Raw genomic sequence first — 19,055 nt, 5'->3', positions numbered from 1 at the left:
TTTTCCTTTAGAAGGAGACATTTGGGAAACTTTTTGGAAAATACAGATCTTTGTTAGTACTTACCTTAATAAAAGTATTCTTTGCTTTTAAAAAGGGCTCATTGTAGAGTTACTTTAAATGGAAAACTCCCCAACTACATTTTCAAGATGATTTTATTTATAAAAATTAAATTTACTCATAACCATTGAGTAAACACTTTCTTTTTTTTTTTTAATGTTTATTTATTTTGAGGGAGAGAGAGAGAGAGTGTGAGTAGGGGGAGGGCAGAGAGAGAAGGAGACACAGAATCCGAAGAAGGCTTCAGGCTCCGAGTTATCAGCACAGAGCCCGATATGGAACTTGAACCCACAAACCGCAAGATCACGACCTGAGCCGAAGTTGGATGCTTAACTGACTGAGCCACCCAGGCGCCCTGGGTAAACACTTTCTAATTTATTTGTGTTTAAGTTAAGATTAAAGTAGAACAGATTTTTACATCAGATTAAAAAACAGCGTTATTGAGATTTAATTCACGTACCATCCAGTTCACTCTTGGAAGTGGATACAATTCATTGGTTTTTAATACATTCACAAGGCTGTACAACCATCAATATTAATTCCAACATTAATTTTCATCATCACTAAAAGAATCTTTGCACTCATTATCATTAGTGTTCCCTCCCTCTTCCTCTCATCCTGGCCTCTGGTAACTGATAATCTGCTTTCTGTCTCTGTGGATTTACATATTATGGACATGGCATGTAAATGGAATTACACAGTAATCGTATACTATATGTGGCCTTTTGTGTCTGTTTTCATTTAGCATAAAGTTTTCAAGGTCATTCATATTGTAACATATATCAGTGCTTCTTTCTTTGTAGTTGAATGATACTCCATTTTATTTCTACATTGATCAGTTGATGGCCTTTGGGCTGTTCCACTTTTTGGCTGTTTTCCACTGCTGCTGCAAACATTCATGTCCAAGCTTTTGTGTGGACATACATTTTCATTTTTCTTAGGTATGTACCTAACAGTGGAATTGGTGGGTCATAAGTTAACTCTAAATTTAACATTTGGAGGAACTGCCAACCTGCTTTCCAAAGTGATGGCACTGTTTTATATTCCCACCAGCAGAGTGTGAGGGTTCCAGTTTTTCCACATCCTCACCAGCACTTACTTTTTGATTCATACCAATCACAGTTGGTATGAAGGGGTATCAAATTGTGGTTTTGGTTTTCATTTCCTTAATGACTAATGATGTTGAGCATGTTTTCATACGCTTATTTTTTTAAATTTTTTTTTTTTTCAACGTTTTTTTTTTTTTTTTTTTTTTTAATTTATTTTTGGGACAGAGAGAGACAGAGCATGAACGGGGGAGGGGCAGAGAGAGAGGGAGACACAGAATCGGAAACAGGCTCCAGGCTCCGAGCCATCAGCCCAGAGCCTGACTCGGGGCTCGAACTCACGGACCGCGAGATCGTGACCTGGCTGAAGTCGGAGGCTTAACCGACTGCGCCACCCAGGCGCCCCTCATACGCTTATTAATATTAATCTCTTCTGTATCTTCTTTGGAGGAATGTCTATTCAACTATTTTGTCCATTTTCATTTTCAATTACTTAATTTATTAAAGTTAACTTTCTTTTTTAAAAATTTTAATTCCAGTGTAGTTAACATACAGTGTTATATTAGTTTCAGGTGTACAGTATAGTGATTCAACACCTTGATGCCTCACTCAGTGATCATCTTAAGTGGCCTCTTAATCCCCTTCACCTATTTCACCCATCCCCCACCCACCTTCCCTGTGGTAACCGTCTGATTGTTCTCTATGGTTAAGTGTCTGTTTTTTGTTTGTCTTCCTTTTCCCCCCTTTGTTCATTTGTTTTGCTTCTTAAATTCCACATGAGTGAAAGCATATGGTGTTTGTCTTTCCTGACTTATTTCATTTAGCATCATACTCTTCAGCTCCATTCATGTTGTTGCAAATGGCAAGATTCCTTTCTTTTTTATGGCTGAGTAGTATCCCGTTGTATGTATACACTACATCTTCCTTAGCCATTTTTCTATCACTGGACACTTGGGCTGCTTCCAGAGTTTGGCTATTGTAAATAATGCTGCTTCTGCCCGTTGTTAAGTTGGGTTATTTGTCTTTTTATTGTTGAGGTATGAGAGTTCTTTGTATATTCTAGATAGAAGTCCTTTATCAGATATATGATTTGCCAAATCGTGTATTTCCCCTCTTCAGATTGTCTTTTCACTTTCTAGACAATGAACTTTGAAGGACAAAGTTTAAAATTTTTTGGAGGTTCAGTTTACCTAGTTTTTCTTCTGTTGTGTGGGCTTTTGATTTCATATCTAAGTAAACATTCTTGTTATGAAGGTTTATTCTTACGTTTTCCTCAAAAAGTTTTATAGTTTTTTCTCTTACGCTTAGGTCTTTGATCCATTTTGAGTTAATTTTTGTGTATGATGTGAATTAGGGACTCATTCATTCTTTTACATGTGGCTATCCAGTTGGCACAGCACCATTTGTTAAAAAAGGCCATCTTAGTCTGTTCAGGCTGTTCTAACAAATTACCCTACATTGGATGACTTAAACAACAATATTTCCCACAGTTCTAGAGGCTGGGAAGTCTGAGATGAAGGTGCTGTCATAGTCAGTGTCTGGTAGGTCTGCTTCCTGGTTCATGGTCTGTCTTTTTCACTGTAACCTCACATAGCAGAATGGGACAAGGGAGCTCTCTTGGGTCTTTTTTAAAGGGGATTAATCTCGTTCACGAGGGCTCTGCCCTTATGACCTAATCACCTATCAAAGGCCTTACCTCCGAATACCATCACATTGGGGATTGGGTTTCAACATATGACTTTTAAGGGGGATACATTCAGTCAGTAGCAGACTCTTTCATTTAAAAAATTTTAATTTGTGGTAAAAATAACATAAAATTTACCATCTTAATAATTTTTTGTGTATATTTCAGTAGTGTTAACAATGTTTAGTTGTACAACTAATCTACATAACTTTTTTCATCTTTAAAAACTGAAATTCTGTATCAGTTAAACAGCTCCCAAGTCTCTCCTTCTCCCCCCGCCCGCCCTGCCCCCCAGCTCCTGCTAACCACCATTCTTTCTGTGTCTATGAATTTGACTACTCTTGGTACCTCATAAAAGTGGACTCATAAACTATTTGTCTTTTTGTGACTGGCTTATTTTCACTTACCATAGCATCCTCAAGTTTCATCCATATTATAGGATGTGTCAGAATGTTCTTTTTAAGGGCCAAAGAATATTCCATTGTATGTGTATACCATATTTTGTTTGTCCATTGATGGACACTTGTGTTGTTTCCATTAGGCTATTGTGAATCATGCTGCTGTGAACATGGGTGTACAAATATTTGTTTGAAACAGTGATTTCACTTCTTTTAAGTATGTACCCCAAAGAGTGGAATTGCTTAGTCATAAGGCAATTCTATTTTTAAATTTTTGAGGTACTGCCATATTGTTTTCCATAGCAGCTGTACCATTTTACATTCTTATCAGTGGTATACAAGGGTTCCCATTTCTCCACACCCTCTCCAACACTTGATATGTTATCTTTCTCTCTCTTTTTCTCTTATAGTAGTCATCTCTTTTTTTAAATAGTAATACTTTTTATGAGTGTGAGGTGGTGAGAACACTCTTTTCGCCTCATTGAATTCCCTTGGCACTCTTGGCAAAAATCAATTGATTATAATAAAATAAGTCACAGGGATGAAAAGTATAATATAGGCAATATAGTCAATAATATTGTAATATACTTATCGTGGTGAGCATTTTGTAATGTGTGTAATGTATATAGTGATTGTTGAATCACTGTGTTGTACACCTGAAACTAATATATGTCAAGAATACTTCAATTAAAAATAAAAAAAATCAGTTGACTACAAATGTCAGAGCATTTCCAGACTCTGAATTTTATTCCATTGATCAGTATGTCTGTTCTTATGTCAGCACCACACTGTCTTGATTAGCGTGTCTCCATGATAAGTTTTGAAATTGGGAAGCAGGTCTTCCAACTTGTTTTTTTCCAAGATTGCTTTCGGGCCATCCTGGAACCCTTACATTTCTGTATGACATTTAGGATTGGTTTGTCAATTTCTGCAAAAAAAGAGCCAGGAGGGATTTTGATAGGGATTGCATGAAATTTGTGGATTAATTTAGGAAGTATTGTCATCTTGACAATATTGAGGCTTCTGATCCATGAACATGAGATGTCTTTCCATTTATGTAGTCCTTCTTCCATATCTTTCCATTGTTTTATAGTTTTCAGTGTACACGTTTTGCTGGTTTTGCTAAATTTATTCCTAAGTATCTTGTTTTTTTTTTGATGCTGTTGTAAATGGATTTAAGAAAAAATTCATCTCTGGATTTTTCATTGCTAGTGTTATAAAAATGTAATTTATTCTACACATTAATTTTATCTCTTGCAACCTTGTTGAACTTGTTTATTTTGGTGTGTTTGTGTGTATGTGTATTCCTTAGGATTTTCTATATGCAAAATCATGTCATCTGTGTATAGAGATAATGTTTTTTCTTTAAATCTGGATGCCATTCATTTCTTTTTCTTGCCTAATTGCCCTGGCTAGAACCTCCAGTCAAATGTTGAGTAGAATTGGCAAGAGTGGATTTCCTTGGATCAGATTTTTAATGTTTAGTGGTTTGGAAATACGTATTACTGACAGTGATACTTTGGGAACTTGAAAATCCAGCTTTATGTCCTCTTGTAGTAACAAAAGTAGTAAAATCTTTTATTTTAAGTTTATTTATTTTGCGAGCGAGTGGGGAAGGGGCAGAGAGAGAGGGAGAGACAGAATCCTAAGCAGGCTCTGTGCTGCGAGCACAGAGCCCGACACGAGGCTCGAACCCATGAAGTGTGAGATCATGACCTGAGCCAAAATCGGATGCTTAACCCACTGAGCCACCCAGGTGCCCCAAAACTTCTGTTGGAATTTAGCATGCTGTTTATTTTTTGAATATTAATATGCACAATAGAGTCTAGCTTGGCTTTTTCCAAAACTTCGATGCCTCTGCTTTGTTAGCCTTATGAATTTGTTTTCTAAATGTCACTGAAGTAGGCCAACTGTGGGACTTCTAAAAACATTATCTCTAATGTATATGTCCTAAGGAATTGTGTGTACTGAGTAGAGTTGAATAAGAATGAGTAATCAGGATGTTCATATTGTCTCTATTAGTGCTACTTAGTTTGGGTTAATAATGCTTTACATTTAGCACATTTGAAGTAAGTTTATAATTTGTAATAGATACAGTTGACAAGCAGAGATAATGATAGTGGGTAAGGTGATGAGGAGGTAGTGATTATACTACTTTTGATAATTTAATTCTACATCCAACTTCTGAAAAGCATATTTTCCTTTTTAACCCTTTAAAAAAATTCCAGTATAATTAATATGCAGTGTTATATTAGTTTCAGGTGTACAGTATAATAATTCAATAATTCTATACATTTCTCAGTGCTCATCAAAATAAGTGCATTCTAGGGGCACCTCGGTGACTCAGTTGGTTAAATGTTCGACTCTTGATTGTGGCTCACTCAGGTCATGATCTCACAGTTTGTGAGTTTGAGAATCCCTCCTCGGGAGTCTTTCTCCCTCCTTCTCTCTCTGCCCCTCCCCCGTTCATGCACACACACGTGCTTTCTCTCTGTCTCTCTCTCTCTCAAAGTAAAAAACTTAAAAAAATAAGTGTGCTCTTAATCTCCTTTATCTATTTCCCCCGTCTGCCCAGCCACCTCCCCTCTGGTTTGTTCCCTAATTTGTTCTCTGTATTTAAGAATGTGGTTTTTTTTTGTCTCTTTTTTTCTTTGTTTTGTTTCTTAAATTCCACACGTAAGTGAAATCATATGATATTTGTCTTTCTCTGACTAACTTATTTCACTTAGCATTATAACGTCTAGGTCTATCCATGTTGTTGCACATCGCATTCTTTTTTATGGCCGAGTCATAATTCATCATGTGTATATACCACATCTTCTTTTTTTTTAAAAAAAATTTCTTAACGTTTATTTATTATTGAGGGACAGAGAGAGACAGAGCATGAGCATGGGAGGGGCAGAGAAAGGGGGAGACACAGAATCCGAAGCAGGCTCCAGGCTCTGAGCTGTCAGCACAGAGCCCGATGTGGGGCTCGAACTCACAAACCACGAGATCATGACCTGAGCTGAAGTTGGACGCTTAACCGACTGAGCCACCCAGGTACCCCTATATACCACATCTTCTTTATCCATTTATCTATCGATGGGCACTTGTGTTGCTTCTTTATCTTCGCTTTATAAATAATGCTACGGTAAACATAGGGGTGCATATAGCTTTCTGAAGTAGTGTTTTTGTTCTCTTTGAGTAAATATGAAGGGTATATTTTCTTGCTCATATTTATTCTCTATAGAAAGAGGTGGAAGTAGCTCTTCTATACTTTATTTCTTATTGTAGATTGTTAGCACTTAGATATCCAATTCAGAAAATAGAATTTTGTTAAATATATTGAACATTTCTTGAATATATTCTGTATGTTACACTTTGCCCCATTGGAAACACCAAATAAGTATAAGCCTGTTCATTCTCTGAATGCTTGCAAGATATTTAGGAAAATCAAATGTTTGTCCTTGTACTGCTCTGTATTTGTGGTTCTGTGTGTATATCCTGTCTCCCTGACTAAATGTAAGCTCCTTGAGGAGAACCATCTTTATATTGACAAAGTGTGTATCACAGTGCCTCACATATACCATGTGTTTATTATGAATTTTTGAAATCAGTAGAACAGGAAAAAAACAATATAATACTACAGCTAAATACTCAAGTGAATGGCATCACTAGTCAGTATTGTTGAATGTGAGGCAATGATGATTGGCGTGTACTGGATTTATCAGGAAAGTCTTCATGCAAGGCAGGGTTATTAAGTGGACTTATAAAGTCCACTTATAAAGGAGAGGTAAGAACTGAGCAAGGGGAAAGGGCATTTCAAGTAGGTGTCATAGTTTGGAGGTCAGTAAGCAGATCATATCGACTGGAATGGAAGGTTGGTATTGGCTTGTAGATAGAAGGGTGAACCAATAAGGAGGAACGTCGTATTTCAGAGGCCTTTAAGGCTAGTTTGAAAGATTTGCCCTTTACTCCATTTGACATTAGCAAATCATTGAAGTTTTTGGAGCTAGAAAGTTTTGGGGCAAAGCGTTACTTTAAGAATGTTTACTTGGTGATAGCATATATTATGGGCTGGAGGGAAACTTGTACCAGGAGACCACTTAGGAGGGTAGGAAAATAATTGAGTTCTTCTAGTCTGTCGATTCTTTTTTTTTTTAAATTTTTTTTTCAACATTTTTAATTTATTTTTGGGACAGAGAGAGACAGAGCATGAACGGGGGAGGGGCAGAGAGAGAGGGAGACACAGAATCGGAAACAAGCTCCAGGCTCCGAGCCATTAGCCCAGAGCCTGACGCGGGGCTCGAACTCACGGACCGCGAGATCGTGACCTGGCTGAAGTCGGACGCTTAACCGACTGCGCCACCCAGGCGCCCCTAGTCTGTCGATTCTTAAAGAGCAGAGTTTTTTTCTTTTATCTTTAGTGGCTAGCACAGTGGCTACAGCAGAATTCAATTTTACTTTTTTTTGTTGGATGCATGAATGCATGAACTAGGTCATCTGGGCCTGGAGAGAGCTGTTAGCAGCAGGAAATACCCATGTGAGAAACATTTTGGAGGGAGAATTGAGGTGACTTGTTTTCTAACAGTATAAAGAGTGTGCGTAAGGTCAAAGAGGACACTCAAGTCACAGCATGGAGGATTAAGGAATCTCTAGAAATAGGAAAATCAGCTAGGGGAAGTGAGGAGCAAGAAAAGGGAGAGTCAGAGCATGTTTTTAGACTTGCAGAGTTTGAGACTGAAATACATAGTGCGTAGAGGTAGAGAGGCTCAAGTGAGAACTGAAGTCTAAGAGTATCAATTTGGATATTACTATGAAGATCTTGTCTGAGCAGGAAAAATGATTGGACTGATGAAACTCTGTGCGTGGGTACAGAGGTTGTGTGCACGTGCACATGTATACACACTCATACGCTAGAACCCGGTACGTGTGTTCAATTGTCTGTACATTAATGTGCTGGTTGGTATTAGCAGAATGATGAGTACTGGTTCTTGGGGTGAGCAGAGGGGCAAAAAAAAAAAAAATGCTAAAGAAGGAGACAGGAAAGGAACAGAGGTGGAAGAACTTAGCAACACAAATTTGTTAAGGAGACTTTGTAATTTGTCTTGTGTTTCAAGACAGTGTCAGCTAATAAATAATTAGGATACATTGTAGATATAAACCTGACCTTTTTGATTCCAAGCCAAATATTCTTTCCATTATACCAAAAGTTTGCATGTTTAATTTTTTCAAGGCAAGGTCCTTATCTCTAGAGAAACAGTCTTCAGGAAAGGCTTCTTAATTAGCAGGCAGTGATTGGACGGTAACATTTTTTATAGAAAAATCTTCATGTGCTTTGGATGTGGATGCTTCCACTTTTCTGCTTGGGTATTTATATTTGTAGTGTGGTAGGAGACAAAACTTCTGATTGCATGTTGTAGATAGGAATTTAAAAGATGATATCATTTCTTCCATTTGAAGAATTAATCATTTAGGAGATGCTTTTCAAAAATTTATTTATTTATTTATTTAGAGAGAGAGAGAGAACGCTCGGTAGGGGCAGAGAGAGAGGTGAGAGAGAATCCCAAGCAGAGAGAATCTGACAGCGCAGAGCCTGATGCGAGGCTTGAACTCATGAACCGTGAGATCATGACCTGAATCGGAATCAAGAGTCAGACGCTTAGCCGACAGTCACCCAGGCGTCCCTCAGAATTTTTTCTTCTTGTTAAAGTAAATGTAAACTCCTTTCTTTTTTTTCAGAAGTGTCTTTGATGCATTCCTCAGAACATTCATAAATTAGCAAGGAAATACAAAAGGCCTGATGTTTTCTTTTCTTTCAGGGGATATCATTTTCAATGCCCAATACCCAGAGCTGCCCCCTGATTTTATCTTTGGAGAAGATGCTGAATTCCTGCCAGATCCCTCGGCTCTGCATGTGAGTACTGCAGGCTCGTTTTGGATGATCTTTATTTGTTGAAGGAAAATAAAATTAGCTTTTGACAATTGCTTGACAGATAAATTTGCCAAACATGTGGGGTTTTTTCCACCCCTTTTTTCCTCTGTCCTCTGAAATAAGTACAACTCTTCATGTGCCAACATAGTTTAAAGATTTTTTTTATTGGAGTTTTACTTGCAGACTATTTTGAATTAAAATCTGTAGCATATTGGTTAAAATATTTTTACTTCAGCTTAAAGAGACATGTTGAAGAGATTTCTTTACTTTAACTTAATATTTCATGCCTGCAATCAATTTTCTAATGTTTACTAACACTTCATCACAGAGCTTGTTAGGGGAGTGTTTCTTGGCTCTTCAAGAGGCCTTTTTTTGTCTAGAAGTGAAAGTGGCAAATTTGGACTTGTATCCATATTATCTCAGTATTATTATCAGAAGGGTAAAGATCAGATTAAGTGCTCTTTATTAAGCAAGAGCAAAAACTTTGTAGTTAAAGTAAAATATTTCTGGGGTTAAAGCAGGGAAAGGAGCTGTGGTACTTGTCAGAGCACATGTGGTTTACATAAAAAATTGTGTGTTTCACATTGCTCATGGAGAAAAACATGTGCCATTTTGTTTAAAAGGTCTGACCAGACAAAATGTCTCTTTCTTTCCCTTCTCAAGTTCAGTTTTGCCATGATGCCTATACTATAAGAGGGTTTTATTGTTCAAAACTATGTCCTTTGTTTGGTCTTTTTTGTCTCAAAGTTTTGTAATTAAAAATTTTGATGACTTTGAAATCTTGTCCCCCCCCCCCCCTTTTTAAAAAGGGAAGTGTTAAACAGGAAGTTTTAACCCAAACCTAAAGAATTATCTTAAATTTTGGAACACAGCCGTAAAAATGCGATTGGCAAGAGTAGGCTGGGTTTGTTGCAAAATTTCTAATAATTACACTCAATCTGCTAGTTGATTTTCAAAAATGTGTAGTTTAAGGATGGTCCCTTTAGATGCTACGTGTTACACATTGACCCCATATTGAAGCGGAGGGGCTTACCTGGAGTTAAAGAATCAGAAGTATCTCTACAGACCTCTTCTGTGTTAAATCTGCCCAGTGGAGGGTAACATATGCGAAATGCCAAAGATGTATTACAGGCTAAGTGCTCCAGGAATTTAAAGAAGGTTGTCGGAAAAGGCTTTGTAGTAGAGGTGACACTTGGGCTCACTCTCAAAGAATGGAGCCTGAGTAGGGAGTATGGCAGAGAGAATTTCAAACGGGGGGCATGACATAAGCAAATGAAATGTATAATGTATTGTAGCGCTACTGACAGGTTTGCTGAAGTGTAAGTTAATATAAGGAAGGGCTGGAAAAGGTTAGAGAGGGAAGTTGGGACAAGATTGTGGAGAACATTGAATGCTAGGTTAAGAGCCACTGAAGGAAATGATAATAACAGAATCATTCAATAGCAATGTGGTCAGTATAATGGATCAAGGAAAGGGTAAGGAGCAGAACTGAGGACTGTTGCAAAAATCTGGGGGAGGGCGAAGAAAGGGGCTTTGAGCTAGGATGATACAAGAGGGAATACCATGAAGGAAAGGATAAGAAATATTTACAACTTCTTTTTTGGGAATTGCCTTTTAAATTTGCAAGGCACATCTTCAATATTGAAAAGTATTGTGAGAGTGTAGAATTTAAAACCCAAAAGGACCTCGAGGTTCAGCTTATTCCACTTTTCTATTTTATTTTATTTTTTATCGGTTTTGAAATTCTTTTTATTTTAGTATTTTTTGAGAGAGAGAGAGCGCCTGTGCAAGGGTGAGTGTGCAAGCAGGGGAGGGGCAGAGAGGGAGGGAGAGAGAATCCCAAGCAGACTGCACACCCAGCGCCTAGTGTGAGGTGGGGCTCGATCTCGCCACCCTGCGATCATGACCTAAGCCAGAATCCAGAGTCAGATGCTTAACCGACTGAGCCACCCAGGCACCCCACTATTTTTCTATTCTAATACTGAGAAAATGGACCTAGAATTGTATAATTGTGTCAGAGTTGATATTATAACTCTACTCTTCTTATATTTAGTCCCTGAGTGAAGTTTTTGCAGATGTTTTTGAGAAATTAGCTGAAGAGGAACAGCCAAAAAAAATCAAAGCACTATGTCTAAGAGGACAATTACAAATCTAGGGGAATGCTTTCTTCAGCTAGAGTCAATCTGAGGACTCAGGCAGGCTACCCAGTGCTTCTTCCGGCACCAGTGGTTTAGGCAAGTCTAGAAAAGCAACCAAGGGATACCGTCTGCGAGCTGGTGAGGTCCACCCAGCCCTAGAGGTACTCTGGATGTTCATTGTCATCTGGCTAAAACACTAGGACAGGATAAATGTCAGCAGACATCTCCCTGAGCGTAGCATGCCTCCAAAGGACTTTTCCCTCACCTGTTAACAGGTTATGGTTTAATTCTTCAATTCAGGCAGAGCACAGTCACTAATAACCTGATTAGTCCATATGAAGTTCTGAATGAAGGAGGGATTACATATTTCATCACCTATGGAGCGGAGAACAGAATGTCTAGAGTTTTTGGATTTTCCCCTTGAAGTACTAATTGCAGGAGGGAATGAATAGGTACCCTTAGATTCTGGGAGTGTAGTCCAAAGTAGTCTCTGTGGCAAATAGGGAATTTCCCTGAAGTTACTGGGTTTTATCTTCAAAATTAAGAAAAATTATTTTGCATTTGATTCCATAATATGCTTGTGCTCTTTAATAAAAAGTGTATTAAATTACAGATATTTGAAAAAAAAGTGTTCTACTTTGAGAAATACCGTTTTTGAGAATATTTTATTTATTCAATTTGTTTAAACTGGCTTCTTTCCATGAAAGGATTTGAAGTAAATTAAATAAAGGATGCACATAAAGTCAATAAAAATATGTGAGGTGCTCTAATCCATCAGATGAAGTCACCTCTTTCCACACTCAAGCTCTTCATTCACAGAGATGAGTTTCATTAAGGACTTTGAGATCCTCAGATGAATGCAAAATACTAGATAGAGATACCAGATCCAGATAAATACTAGATAGACACCAGAGACAAGTATCTCATGGACACCAGAGTCATAAAATCATGGAGTTATAAATGTAGTTGTCCAGTGGTTCCCACTTCTGGCTATCCATTAGAATAATTTAGGAATCCTGTTGAAAATACAGATTCCTGGATCCCACTGGAATAGCGAATTACACCTCTAAGGGAGCTGAAGAGTCATTAAATTCTCTGGGCCATTTCTATGTATTAGTTTGTGAACTGCTATTGGGAATCACTCATTGAACCCATCTTTTATAGTAACGTCTCCAACAGAAGGTCATTTGTCTTTGCTTGACATTGTTTCCAGTGAGGTATCATTTTCCATTTTGGGGACAGCTCCATTTCTTTTCTTTTCTTTTTTTTTTTAATTACCAGCTTTATTGAGACATAGTTTATGTGCCATGCAATCCGCCCATTTAAAGTGTATAATTCAGTGGTTTTTAGTATATTGACAGAGTTGTGTAACCATTGCCAGAGTTGAATTTACATTTTTAAAAACTGAAGTAGAATTGACATTTTAACATTATTTGCTTTCAAGGGTACAACATAATGATTTGATATTTGTATTTATTGTGAAGTGATCACCACAGTGTCTAGTTAACATCTGTTATTATCAAAGTCAAATTTAAACATTAGCAGTCACTTCCCTATCCTCCCCACTCCTACCTGTATCCACTCTAAGCAGTAACTATTCTGCATTCTGTCTCTGTGGATTTGCCTGTTCTGGACAGTTCCTATAAATGGAATCAGACAATATGTGATCCTTTGTGACTGACCAGTTTCATCAGCATGCAGTTTTCAACGTGTCATGTATCACTACTTCATTATTTATTGCTAAATAATATTAAATTGTGTGCATATACCACATTTTATGTATCCATCATCAGTTGATAAACATTTGGGTTGTTTTTATGTTTTGGCTATTTATGTTTTATATTTTGTTTTTTTTTATATTTTGTTTTGTTTTATATATTTGTTTTGTTTTATATTTATATTATGTTTTATATTTTGGCTATTATTATATTTTATGTTTTAATTGTTCTTGGATATATCCCTAGGAGTAGAATTGCTGTGTCAAATGGTGACTATGTTTAGCTTCTTGAGAAACTCCCAGGCTGCTTTCCAAAGTGGCTATACCATTTTACATGCCCACGAGCAGTATATAAGTGTTCCAGTTTATCCACACCCAAATAACCAAAATTTGTTATTATCTGTGTTTTTGATTATAGCCTGTGAAGTGGTATCTCATTGTGGTTGTGGTTTGTGTTTTGCTGATGGCTAATGGCGTTTTGCATCTTTTCATGTCCTTATTGGCCATTTTTATAACTTCTTTGGAGAAGGGTCTGTTCAAATCCTTTGCCCATTTTTTAAATTGAGTTATTTGCCTTCTGTTGTTGAGGTGTAAGAGTTCATTGTATATTCTGGATATAAGGTATATGACTTGTCACAATTTTCTTCCATTCTGTGGATTGTCTTTTAACTTTCTAGGTAGTATTGTTTGAAGGACAAAAAATATTTAAGTCTAACTTCTCTACATTTTATTTTGTTGTGTGTGCTTTCGATTTCACATCTAAGAAACCATTGCCTCGTCCAAGGTTATGAAATCTTACTATTATCTTTTCCTTAAAAACTTCTGGAATTTTTTTGCTGACATTTAGGTATTTGATCCATTTGGGGTTAATTTTTGTGTATTGTGTGAGATATGGGGCCTTATTTCATTGTTTTATAAGTGGAGATCCAGATGTCTAAATATGATTTATTGGAAAAACTGTTTTTTCCTGTTGAGTTCTTTTGGCATTCTTGTTGAAACTCAGTTGACTATAAATGTGAGGGTATATTTCTGAACTTGCCTTTCTATTGATTTGATCTGTATTTTAACCTTATACAGTACCACAGTGTCTTGACTGCTGTGACTTTGTAATAAGTTTTGAAAGTGTGAAATATGAGTTTTCCAACTTTGTTCTTCTTTTCCAAGAATCCTTTGACTGTTGTGGGTCCCTTGCATTTCCTAGGATCAGCTTGTCAGTTTCTTCTGAGAGTCCAGCTGGGATTTTGATAGGAATTGCGTTGAATCTAGATCCAGCTAGAGAATTGCTATTCACCACTTTCATTCATAACTCTCTTCCCCCATTTATCTGAATGGCTTGCTTCCCTCCTATTTTCAAATGTCATTATATCGGAGAGGCCTTTCCTGGTGTCCTTATACAAAGTAGTAGTAACACCCTCCCCATTGCGCTGTCATTTTTATTTTATTTTATTTTATTTTATTTTATTTTATTTTATTTTGTTTTGTTTTTTAACGTTTATTTATTTTTGACACAGAGAGAGAAAGAGCGTGAACAGGGGAGGGGCAGAGAGAGAGGGAGACACAGAATCTGAAACAGGCTCCAGGCTCTGAGCTGTCAGCATAGAGCCCGACGCAGGGCTCGAACTCACAGACCGTGAGATCATGACCTGAGCCGAAGTCGGACGCTTAACCAACCAAACCACCCAGGCGTCCCTACACTGTCATTTTTAAATCATGCTTTGTTTTCTTCTTTGCACTTAACTACTATTTGATAAATTTTTGGTTGCTTATTTGTTTGGTACCTCTGTCCCAGGGTGACCAATGGCCCTGGTGTGCCTGAGGCTGATGGGTTTTCTGGAATGTAGTGCCTTCAGTGCTGAAACTGGGTAGTCCCGGGCAAATTGGGATAGAGGGTTCCCCTTGTTTCTTCACTGGAATGGAAGCCTCATGAGAGAATGAATTCATTTTCTTCACTGCCATGTCCTAGTATCTAGAAAAGTGTCTGGTGTGTGGAGGTGCACAATATATGTTTGTTAGATGAACAGGTCTCCCCTAAGTTTGTGTATTTCTTAAGGGACTTGTTGGTTTCCAAGACTCGAAAACATGTTTTAGATGAAAATTTCAAAATAGAAGAAGAGATTCAGTTTTAGAGAAACTGGGAGATAAAAATCAGTTAGCAGAATCTCTGAGGCAGTGATTTTCAGCCTCAGTTTTGCAATGCCCTGTGGTATGTTTGGCTACCCAGAGGGCATTGTGAAATTCTTTCCCCAAAAGTAATAATGATAATTCCCTTTAATTTAAAATAAAATTGCACCCAGGAGGAAGGGTGGTTCAGAAGTTTAAATGAGAAGGACATGTTGCAATTATAGCAAAAGTGGAAGCCACTGATATCTGACTTCCTAGTTTGAAGAAGGTAAGAGCGGTCTTGGGTTTGGGACAAGCATCTTCACGGTAGGGAATCTAATGTTACTCATTCCTTCACTGATTTTTCTGCTCATATGGAATGTAAGTGTAGAAAGAAGGATTGTGCTCACACCTTGTCACTGCTCCCCTGCTCGCTCTTCACTGTGCCTTCCGAAGGACATCTTTTGAATGTGTCCTCGCAAAACAGTGCCCGTCCCCTGTGTACATGAAATGTGTGTGAAGAATGCGCTTTGCTTAGATGGACTGCATGGCCCATGGCTGCAAAATGCCGTCCAGGTGTGTGGTGCTCCTATTCCGAGACACTTCCCTGTGCCATGGCCTACAGCACATTTTAAAACGGCAGTCTCTTTCATTTTTCAAATATTTACTTACTGCCTCATTTGAGACCCTTAAAAGACTCCTCTTTAGCCCTAAAGCTGAACATAATGCTCAAGACAGAGAAGTGAATGAAACTGCAGCCTGAGGCGATACGTGCAGGGATGGGGGTGTGTGCCCATGATGCCGTGGGGATAATTGGAGGAGTGCTCTACCAGCTCCGAGCACAGGAAGTGTTGAGACTAAGGAACAGATTCTTTGATCATTTATAAAAGATCCACATTTTTATATAACTTATAGAAGAATGATGTATCTACAGGAGAGTGTGCAAATCACAAGTGTATTACATGGAGAATTTCCAAAAAATAAACATACCATGTAACCAGCACTTAGATCAGGATCGGTTCGATGCGGGGCTCACACTCATGAACTATGAGATTGTGACCTGAGCCGAAATCAGGAGTCGGATGCTTAACCGACTGAGCCACCCGGGCGCCCCATTACCCCACATTTATTTGTGAGCTTCACCCCTGTAGTTTGTTATTGTTGTTTGCTCATTCCATTGCATGAGCGCAGAGCAGTTTATTTATTCATTCTAGTATTGATCGGCATTTGGATTCTTTTTAGGATTTCGCTGTTGTGAATAGTGCTATCATGAACATCCTTGTGCCTGTCTCAGTGAATATGTGTGTGCATTTCTTTTTTTTTTTTTTTTTTTTGTGTGTGTGTGTGTGCATTTCTGAGGGGTATATACGGAAGGGCTATCTTGCTGGGCCACTTGGTGTAGAGGGTTAAGGAGAGGATTAATAAACGCGTGTGCACGCACATGTTTAATTTTGAAGGTATGTGTTATAACTAGGCTTTAAAAGCCCAGTTGTAGGAAAACAGAACATCTTGAAAGTACAAACAAGGTACCCTTAAAAGGAAACTTGACCAGTTTATCATTCGGAGTTTAGTCAGGAACAGAAACCATACCAGTAACTCAAATAGGGAAAATTGAGTAACGAGAATTATTAGCTACTTAACGGAGTAGAAGAGCACTCTAAAGAATGCAAAGCACAGCGGTTGTAGAAAGCAGCTACTCCGTGGCTGAGAGAGAATACCCAAGAGGGAACAAACTTGGAAGGCTCCTTCCCTGGGTCTCCGTTCCCTGCCCCGGGCTGACATTCTGTCCTCCTTGCTGGAGAGGGTGTGACCGCAGCCCACTGGATTATGGAGATTTGGACTTGGGGGTGCCGCAGACCAGAACTGGTGTGGCCTACTGGGTGCTGGTGGGCCAGGGTGGCGAGTGGAAATGGGCTGGGTGCCGGTTAAACAGGCTGGAGGGTGGCACTACTGGGTCTCCTGCATGCCTCTGGCAGTGGCACCATAGGGGCAACTATGAAAAGTACGTCAGAACCGGGATTAGAAGCTCCTCCCTCTGTTATGCCTTGCGCTGTCCCTCCATCACTTTCGACTGACAAGCTAAACATTGCACCAGCTGGCAAAGAAAAAGTGTTTGCGGGGTCCAGTTCCAGTGTCATAAACAGGACAAAAGAGTAGATTGGGAAGAGGAGCGGCAGTAAATGAATAGCACAGCTAGACAATGCCAAACTTCTCTTCCAGTGTATTGTTTTCTGTTGTGTCTACTCTACTGTTAAGTCCACTTAATGAGTTCTTATTTTTAGTAATATGTTTTTCAACTCCACAATGCTTTGGTGAATTTATCTTTTTATCTATAGTTTTGCCATTTTATTGCACATGCTAATCCTATTTATTTTTCAGTCCTGTGAGCCAGTTGTAATATCTGGACTATCCTAGGGTCTATTTATTTTGCCTGCTTTTTTCTTTAGTTATCAGTCACGTGGTTCTGTATTTGCCGTCTTTCGTAGTTTTGAGTGAATGTCAGACATTCCTGTTTAAAAAAAAAAAAAAAAAAGCAACCATAGAGGCTTCAGATGATGTGATCATCTTATAGGGAGAGGGTTCATTGTCCCCTCTCCTAGGCAGAGAGTGTTGATTGATCACCTGAAGCTATATAGGACTCTGCTGGGTTGAGGCTGGTTTATGTCTTTGGTAAGTAAGGGTCGTCTACCTGTGGTTCACAATGATTTCTGAGGTAGAGTTCTTCAGGGCTTTTTTGTGAAAGTCTGGAGTGGTCAGTGTTCTAAGACACTTCTAAGATCCTTGGATTATGAAATATTTTAAAGTAGAATTCCACATCATTTACCAAATATTCAAATACCTAGCATGGATCTTTGCCCCAATAGATTTGAAATTCTAAATTTTCGATTATAAGACTGTTGATAGCTCGGCTCTGCTTTTCAGAGGTACTTGCTTAATTTTAGCTTCTTGCCCATGGGCGGCCACAGAATTCATCAAATATCTTGAGGGTAACTGGCTACATGTTTGATGTCTCTAAAGGCTCTGCCAAAAGTTCTAAATGATTTTTCTGAGTCCAGCAGCAGCTTTGTGACTGTGCAAAGCCTGGATTTTCAGCCTCCCTCTTGTGCCTGGAATTTGCAAATGTCCCCAGGGTAAAAGCAGAAGTCAGTTGTTTTGCATTTTTGAGAACATATAATTTTACCCTTTACTTTCATAGCAAAAACACACAAAACTTTAGTGGGCCATAAAATACTACTCGCTTTGTTGGCAAGAATACAGAATTAATACAAAGTATTAATTAAAAATATTTGATGTTAATAAAAATGTTAAGTAACATTAATTAGTAAAATGTTTGAAAACAGTGTACTTCTTCCTTTTTTATGAAAACCTAGACTTTAAGTTCCAGTAGGTTTTTCTAAGGTAGAAATAAGGGTGAATGTTATTTAGAGGTGGCATCTCGTGCTCTCTTGAGTTGAATGCAGCTTGGATTCAAAGGATGCATTTATGTATGATCCAAGTGAATATGAGAGAATTACTAGAAATTTTGATGCAAAATTGGTTTATGTGCTGATGAGTTAAAAACTCAATTTGTACTTCTACCCAATATCACTGTTTTTACTTATCAGCCATGGAAACATTTTATGAGGTAGGAGGGATGTCAATGTTATTCTTTGTAAAATGTACTTCCTAAGGGGAGATGGTGGAAGGCTTTGGTTTAAAAACGTTGATTTGTGATTTCATCTATTTTTCCAAAGGCATTGCTGTTACAACTAACTGTAGATTAAGGAGTGGAGTATTAACATATACACATGTCTATATACACGTATAATTTTGAAGGCGTGTGTTATAAACAGGGCTTTAAAAGCACAGTTGTAGAAAAACAGAGCATCTTGAAAGTACAAACAAGGGACATTTAAGATGTTCACTCTCATAAGACAAATAAAAAAAAAAAGGCAAACCAAGTTATTTTTTGAAATCCAATGGCAAATATAACATTTAGCAGATGTTACCAGTTTTG

General features: G+C 38.1%; 1 protein-coding gene across 4 annotated transcripts in view; it reads left to right on the top strand.

Moving 5' to 3' along the window:
* BABAM2 (BRISC and BRCA1 A complex member 2) overlaps positions 1-19,055 on the top strand; it is a 397,579-nt gene that overhangs the window by 80,898 nt on the left and 297,626 nt on the right. For all 4 annotated transcript variants that reach the window (XM_019448772.2, XM_019448794.2, XM_019448765.2 and 1 more), the window contains exon 4: positions 8,991-9,085. In XM_019448772.2, coding sequence (XP_019304317.2) covers positions 8,991-9,085 — 95 coding nt within the window. The remainder of the gene's footprint in view (positions 1-8,990; positions 9,086-19,055) is intronic.

This window comes from Panthera pardus, unplaced genomic scaffold (assembly GCF_024362965.1).
Source record: "Panthera pardus isolate Hobbes unplaced genomic scaffold, ASM2436296v1 HiC_scaffold_26, whole genome shotgun sequence".
Taxonomy (NCBI): domain Eukaryota; kingdom Metazoa; phylum Chordata; class Mammalia; order Carnivora; family Felidae; genus Panthera; species Panthera pardus.
Note: the sequence above shows the minus strand (reverse complement) of the source record. Positions and strands in the feature narration are given on the sequence as shown.